Genomic DNA, 8,174 nt, shown 5'->3' on the forward strand with positions numbered 1-8,174 from the left:
TGGCTACTAAAACGTAGTCAGATTGGATTTCTCCCTCTCCACATTGTATAATGTCTAACAAAGAGATTCAAAGAACTTTTCTTCATCTTCCTTATAAATGAAGTCCCTCAAGAGATCACAATGGTAGAACGCATATCCTGTTTTGCTCCCATTCTCCGAGTAAAGGAAGAAGCCACTATGGCCGTGTCCGAGACTTATTCCTCCCATCCTGTTTTTGATCCCGGATCTTCCATCTGAGCCATTGTAGCGGGGGAACAAAAACTATAGGAAGTCTCTCCCTCACACTCCCTAATGGGGATTTACAATTTAAAGGGAGTGACATATTCATTGTTGAGTCAATTCCCTGGAAATAAGATGGAAATTTATTTGGCACCACCAGTCATATCATTACAAGGTAGCAAGTGTGTTCACTTGTTAAACCTGCAGTACTTGAAATGTGTCAATTGTTGTCCATAGAGTCTACTTGTAAATGGTCTGCTTGCTACAGACAGGAAACAAAAAACTGGAGTGTATACACGTTGAAGTGTGATTGTTTCAGCAGACAGTATTGATTTTACGGCCTGAACAAAAGAACAACCTCAGCCTGGAAACTGACTGACAAAAGAGGCAAATGAATTTTTTTATTTTTTTTAAATTACTGTCTATATTTGACGTTAAATATGTTTAACAAATGGCAGTCAACAGTGCATAAACATGTTGGACACATTAACTCAATTTTCTCATTGGTCTGGAGTGTCTGGTCTTACCTCCCAGACTAGCCTGGTTGCCATGGTTACCACACACACACTTGATAAATACAACAATGAGGCATCTTGAATATGACTGTGACACCTGCGCAGGCTTTAATTCCGGCTTTTCCCTGTCACATTTGTGCATATTTCCACTAGTGCCGTTGAATGAGTGAAACACTTAATCTACTTTATTACCTAATGAATAATACATGAAACATTAACTAGATTGGATTGCCTTGCATTAGTGTCACTGCCCCGGCCCATTCAGGCTCTGCAAATATGGACTAAATCAGACTAAAAGGCACCATGTGTGTCATAAATTGGCTCAAATTGCTCATCATAAAAAAAGCATACACATGATTACAAACCAGACACAGCTCTAAAATTGCAAAATTCAGAATTTGACCTAAAATGTTGGGAAATTTTATGCTTCTGAACCTGAAGTCACACAAAAATTATATTAGAAGGATTAACTCTTTGCACGTTTTGTTATTTCTTTTCTTTTTTTCACACAGAGAATGCACACCCAGCGTTCACAATCCAAATGGTATTATGCTAGCGTTGCATTGTATATTGCATTACATTGAATGCATTGTAAACGAGTTGATGTTAGCATCTGCTGCTGCGTTTGTACGCACTTAATAATCACTTAATTTAAAGTTAAAACTTAAAGTTTGTACTATCACTTAATAATAAGTGAGTGTTACGGTAACACTCATTTTCAATTGGATAAAATTGGGTACATTTATAACAGATGAGAGTGAAGACAGACAAGTAAACAAAGGAATAAAATATGACCGTTAAAAATGGTAAAAGGCAACGATAATTTATAAACCTTCAGTGGGTATCCTGGAATGAATTGTATTCATCTTTAGAGATTTTGCTGCACTTAGTTTTATAATCATACTGTATAAATGTTATCCCCATTCTTCAAAAATAACATTTTGTTCATCTCTAGTTTATCTCAAGTACCGTTTTAGCACCAACATGAACTCAACATTTGAGTAAAAGGAATGCAGAGAGCATCAGTCAGTGATCATAGGTGCCGTGTCTGAGGTGGTTTCTGCCTCTAAATCCCCCAAATCTCTCATCTCCTCCATCTCTCGCTCCACCGCCTCATTCCGCCCTCTCATCCACGTGGGTTTCCTCTCCTTCTTCTTCCTCTCTTTTGGAGTGTGCTCCAGCTCCAGCATGGCCTGGAAGCTGTCTCTTCCACTTTCAGCCAGGCTGTGGCACTCGTCCCTGGTTGCTAGGGCAACTCTTTTTCCCGTCACCGTGTGGAGGAAGGAGAGCTTGTCGTCCGAGGCGACCCCTTCTGTCACACACACTGTGGTGGGGCCTTGGCCGCTGTAATTCTCCTGCGGCCTTTTAGGCGACTGGGTCTTTGTTTTCTTGCTGAGTATGAAGTTGAACAAGGCAGTCACTAGAAGCATTGTCCCTAAAAAGGTAGAAATGTATCTAAATGTACTAAATGCCATTTATGCACTCAAGGTTTAAGGTTATAAAATATCCTTTACGGACAGCTTAATTTACCTGGAATAATTGCATGCCACACCAGCACAGGATGCAGGAAGCAGACAATGGACATTATGGAATAATAGAGGAACTTCTGAAAGCCTCCAACTTGTGCCATCTTCCCCCATAATATAAAGAGCCAACAGTCTGGGGGACAGCTGCAAAGATGGCAGAGAACTCATCGTCAACATCTGTGTAAAGCTGAATTTACTGTCTGACCCATAACTCTCAAACAATGTTTGCAGATTGTATTGCTGTGTTTTTGCACATGAGCACTGGCCTGAGATTTTTATTATTATTAAATTTTTCCTTCAATTTGAACGACTGACATCAAATTAGGCTAATCGGTGAACATGATGTTGCCTCAATTACAGTAGAATAGACAGAGCTGCAAATTATTCTACATGTCTTATTCCAGCTGGTGAGTTTCTGAATTACAAAGGATATTTCTTCCAAAACAACAACAAAAAACAAGTTCATTCATGTTCACTGTCTTTTATAATAATGCTGAAATGATCCTCTCAGACATAATGTCTATATCAAGTGTGTGTTTTTTACCATTGTATTTACTACAACTACAATTGCAATAGCCTACTTTAAATTTGATTTTATTTTGAAATCTTGTAACCTCTGCAATTGGCTGGAAACCAGTTCAGGGTGTGCCCCGCCTACTGCCCAAAGCCAGCTGGGATAGGCTCCAGCAACCCCCCACCCCTGCGACCCTTTTGCGGAGCAAGTTGTTCAGAAAATGGATGGATGGAATCTTGTAACCTTACTTTTGACAAAATTGCAGACACCTGTGTCAAATTTAATATTTCCACCCCTTCTAATAGTAAGCATATGTACAATTATTGGATTTCTATCTATACAAGATTACCCTGACCCATTATCTTGTTGTGTGGGGGGTATGAAAAGGGATTTGCTTCCCAGAACTGCTGTGAAAACAGTTGGGACTGATAAGTGTAAATATAACCTTGAATATTTCCCATCACAAATGTGGTCAAAATGGAGATTGTCACAAGCACAGACTTTGTGACTGTGACATGAAACTGAATGATAGCCAATTAAGAAGCAACCTGAAGCTTGCGCCTTGCGCGGTTGTTGGACACAAATGGAGGAGCAACTGGTTGTATTCAGTGGTTGTATAATGTGTCATTCACAGTAAAAACGACAAGGAGCGGAGTTTACGAACACAATGTCGTTTGCAGATAAGCTAGCAGTTAGCCTAGCGTGTTGTATTTCTTCTTCTACTACTCTTTCTTCATTTACATATCCCAGCAGTCTGGATGCAGGTTTGCGCTGCCCTCACAGGCAATCTAGTTTGGGGGGGAGAAGACGGCCGATTGTGGAGATATCACTGTATGTGTGTGTTGTCCCGTGTCATCTAGAGTTCACCCACGCTGCAAAAGAAATTAGCCCACACTTGCCATTTTTTTTTGCACTTGTCACATTTGGAGTCTCCTACATTTAAAAAAAACAAAAAAAAAACAGTTATGTGATAAATCGGTGTCTATGTTTGTTTTTAATTTGTCATGAGAACTGTACTACAATCTTCAAGCTTGTTATGACTGAAAATGTTCAAGACATATCGCTGGCATTATACCTAAAAGAAAAAAGTCATCACTTTTCAGTTGTCCAAAAATAACCCCGTGATATTTGTTCAAACATTAACATCTCATGGTCAAAGAGAGCAAGCTATGTATTGCATTTTTAGATTGGTCAATAATTTATCAAATTTAGCAAGACACGTGTGGACTGACAAATAGTATGTAGACTTGTGAAAAATGCATAATTTACCAAATGTTGACATAGGAGGTTTCACCCAGGTGTCAACAATAGGCAGGATGATAAATGAATCATAGAGTGTACCATATGCCACTTGAAGTTATTGTTATGAGTCTCTATAGATCAGTGGTGTCCAAACTGAGGCCCGGAGGCCATTTGTGGCCCACCATCCATTTTGAAGCAGCCTGTGGCATATACTAAAAGTTACATCTGCTACTCATAAATTTGTTTTATATTCTGTAAAGCTTTTCTAAATATGCAAAGGAACAATTTACAATTTAACAATTAACATTTCTATTCACAATATTGAGGTGAATAAAGATAAGGAATTTTCGCAAGAAAAAAACGGTCTCCTCCACATTGCTTGGTTGACTGATTTTGGTGTGATTGATAAATCAAAGAAAAAAAACAAATACAATTTTTCTAAAATGTTTGTATTCCGTCAATGCTGTGGATTTTCACCAGCCACACTTCACCTGGTCGTTCACCAGCCACACTTAGCAACAATAGAAGCAAGTTTATTGTATTTTTGTTTCAAATTAAAAGTGAAACATCTTGAACAAACAAAAAGAGTCCAATTGCCTCATTTCAACCTTTGCTGATTATAATGGTGTGTTGTTAATGCAAACAATCAAGCTGTGTACTCACGGCAGGCACATGAGCAAAATTGCATCCAGGAAATAGGCCAATTCAAATATCACAATGCCAATAGACGACACTCTGTTGAGGGAAAAAAAATCATTTGCATTCATTCACCATCGAGAACAGACTGAACATGTCAACTTGTGTGTGAATTCAGATTTTTCTCAAAATAAAGGGCTGGTAATTAGCCCCTTTAATAGCCAGATTACCCATTTAACAATATTCCAACAAGTTCTTACAGCAGGTAGATGCCGAGGCTGTTGAAGTCTCCCTGTTGGAGCGTCTCCACTCCAACAGCACACAACACTGAAAAAGAGAATGCATCTGATTTCACTTTGGAGGCTAGCAAGTTGTGTCCACCAGGTGTCACACTTGGTTCACTATTTCTCAGGTAGCATGTTTTTCTGCAAGGGTGGTCTTTCCAAAGATTATTATTTTTTTGCCTACATTCCCTGTGAATGTAAAATAAACAACCGTAATGTAGATTTAAGAAAGCCTTTTATTTCCCAATAACAGTAAATCTGACTATAAATGCATTTTTCTCCTAACATATTTTATTTAAATGTAGGTCGTTTTCACCATTTCACATTGCAAATTGTAATTTGTTGACCCACTTTGGGTCCTTAGAATAAGTTGGTGAACTGGATCGACATCTGATGACAGGAAGGGAACTTTGACTTCATTGAACTTATCTTCCAGAAACCAATTTGATGGTATTGCATTATCCTGCTGGATGATGAGGTTATGATGATGGGACACATGGTGGCATAAATGTCATGGTTTGGACGCTTGAAGTAAAACAAAACAAAACAAAACAAAACAAAACAAAACAAAACAAAACAAAACAAAACAAAACAAAACAAAACAAAACAAAACAAAACAAAACAAAACAAAACAAAACAAAACAAAACAAAACAAAACAAAACAAAACAAAACAAAACAAAACAAAACAAAACAAAACAAAACAAAACAAAACAAAACAAAACAAAACAAAACAAAACAAAACAAAACAAAACAAAACAAAACAAAACAAAACAAAACACAGTCACTCACAATTCCAACAATCCACCTCGGCCGAAATGGATTGTTGGAATTGTGTATTGTTTCTTGTGTGTGACGATAGAAGATTAAATTAATCAAACCTGAAGTAAACAATTTGTAGTGCACGTTCCAAGAGTCAAAAGTAATGTCATGGTCACTGAATTGTGCTCATGGTTTACTTGTTTTCCTAATTCCGATTTGTGCCCCGTTAGTAACTTGATATAACTACATTTGTTCTTATCTCACATCCTGACTTCATGAATGATCAATGGTACTGTTCTATATGATATATTTGTTTAATTTGAATGAAAGTATTCTTCGGAAGACCATCTAGAAACAAGCGATGCTTGGCCCAGACTTGAATTGAAAGCGAGGAGCCGAGCCAAGTCCAGCTGGCTGCATCCTCAGACCAAACAGTCAAACAGAAAAGGTCAAGTTAAGCAGATTCCTAGGTCAGAACTGACAGTAAATGCAACACTCGCTGTTGGTACATGCAACAGCGACATCTGCTGCCTTGGGTGCTTATAATCTTAAGGTGTGTTAGTTTTGCGCTCCTGTAACCTAGTGTGGTGTAAGTACAGTTGTGATTTCAAAACAAGAAATAGGATTCACTCTGAAGTTGCCTTGGAAGTTTGGGTGAGGCAAGCATGGCTAAAGCGCCTTACGGACTACACATGGAAGCATCTTTATGGGTGGCTTAGCAGAAATGCAGCGATAGAATCACAATCAGCACCAGAGGGAGATCAGGAGAATGCTGCTAGAAGCTTGCTGCTCATTTATAGGGTGTGAGGGGTATAAACACTGCATACAGACCAGTTGAAAATCAACATAAAAGTACACCCTATGTGATTGTTTGCCTATAGAAGACACACCGAAGCAGACAGACGCATAAAGGTACACACACAACAGCAAACGTGTGGTAAGCTCATGAGTGTATAAAACCATGTGAGCTCAAATAAGGCCAGTAAAACCTGCTGGATGCAGAGACATTTGCTGTGTAAATGAGCAGTGTTGGCAACTTTTTTAATTGTAGAGGCTAACGACTATTGTAAAGTAGGGGGGCGGGACATCGTAGCATAAAAAAAGTTACTGTATATGACATTTTTGAGTAAACTTTGAGTATCATTTTGAGGCTGGGCTGAGTGTCCTCTTTTTTTGGATATCAAAATATGGTCACCCGAGTTCAGGTGTCTTTTGAATCCAAAAATTTAGTTGGTATTTTTGGTTATTTTCTTTGTCAAGAGTTTACGGAATAACAGCAATTGTTGAAAGAAAGCAGCAATCGTATTATTTTCTCAGAGCTACGGTAACGTTTGAATTAGTATTTGTATGGATGAGTGCTGTTCCCGCACAGATTCAGCATCAGATAACAGCATATTGCAACACTCCTTGCCTCATGAAATTCAGACTCAGCTAAAGAATCAACCCAAGAGCAACAGAACACATCTCAGTAAGGTTCTGTCGTCTGTCTTGTTTCATCAGAAATAATCAGTCACCGTATATCCTACCTGTGGCTGTAGAGATGCCAAGAATCCGACAGGCAATCTCCACCATAATCCAACAGATGCTCCCTGTTTCGCCCATCACAGCTGGGAATCTTACTCTGCCGAAGGAAAAAAACACAAAAAAAAAACCTTCTCTCTCTCTTTTATGCTACCTAAAATAGTAGATCAGAAAGTTGCTAGAGCGACATTCTAGAAACATAGCTGACCCTTAGCTCAATGGAGACCTGCATTGAAAGCTGCATGGGATGTGATGCTTGAAGCCTCTTAGCCTAGTTCGCTTCAACTCCAGTGAGGTTTGTGATTCAATAATGACCCAGTTGTTAATCTCACTCTCTCACAGTCACACACATACATATGTACTTTTACACCGTATTCCGAATTATTATGCAAACTGTTTTATTTTTGTTTTGTTTTTTATAAATACAGTCATTTATGCAAACGGCATAATTTTCAAATCATCAACTGTTAGGGAATAATTTAAATGTTTAAAATATCCTAACTGTACTGTGATGATGAACTGTTCCAAATTATTATGCACAGCAGTGTTTCAAGACATTTCGTAGGTTGTAAAGAACTGTCATTTGTGAGTCATTTGTTCAATTTGCAGCATTAGAAGCGTGTATTTGCTATAATCTAAAGCTGTTTCAATGAAAAATATCAAAACAGGTCAAGTTACATTTTAACGTAGGACCTCTAATTGGATCGCAGCTTTGCCAGTCTTGTATTCTTTGAAGTTGTGAGTTTTTGCAAATACTCTGCTTAAATATATTTGCAGGAAATACAAATAGATTCCTGAAGCTGCTGTTTGGACGTGAACTCTAACACATTGCAATTTAATGGCATTCGCATTCATTTCAATGGAGAAACACGATTTAAAGATTTAAAAAAAAAATTATTTACAATAATAATTTCTATATAGCCCCACTAGTCTAAACACAGTATTCTGAGTAATATT

At 38.1% G+C, this 8,174-nt stretch overlaps 1 protein-coding gene across 1 annotated transcript; it reads right to left on the reverse strand.

Annotated features, from left to right (window-relative positions):
* Positions 1-721: 721 nt before the first annotated feature.
* On the reverse strand, positions 722-7,486 carry tmem72 (transmembrane protein 72). Its single transcript, XM_077495819.1, has 5 exons — positions 7,223-7,486; positions 4,913-4,979; positions 4,680-4,751; positions 2,265-2,404; positions 722-2,169 (listed from the first exon to the last, which is right to left on the reverse strand). The coding sequence occupies exons 1-5, from the start codon at positions 7,296-7,298 to the stop codon at positions 1,757-1,759; spliced, it is 768 nt and encodes a 255-aa protein (XP_077351945.1). The 5' UTR covers positions 7,299-7,486; the 3' UTR covers positions 722-1,756.
* Positions 7,487-8,174: the final 688 nt, after the last annotated feature.

Source organism: Festucalex cinctus, chromosome 14, assembly GCF_051991245.1.
Source record: "Festucalex cinctus isolate MCC-2025b chromosome 14, RoL_Fcin_1.0, whole genome shotgun sequence".
NCBI classification, from domain to species: domain Eukaryota; kingdom Metazoa; phylum Chordata; class Actinopteri; order Syngnathiformes; family Syngnathidae; genus Festucalex; species Festucalex cinctus.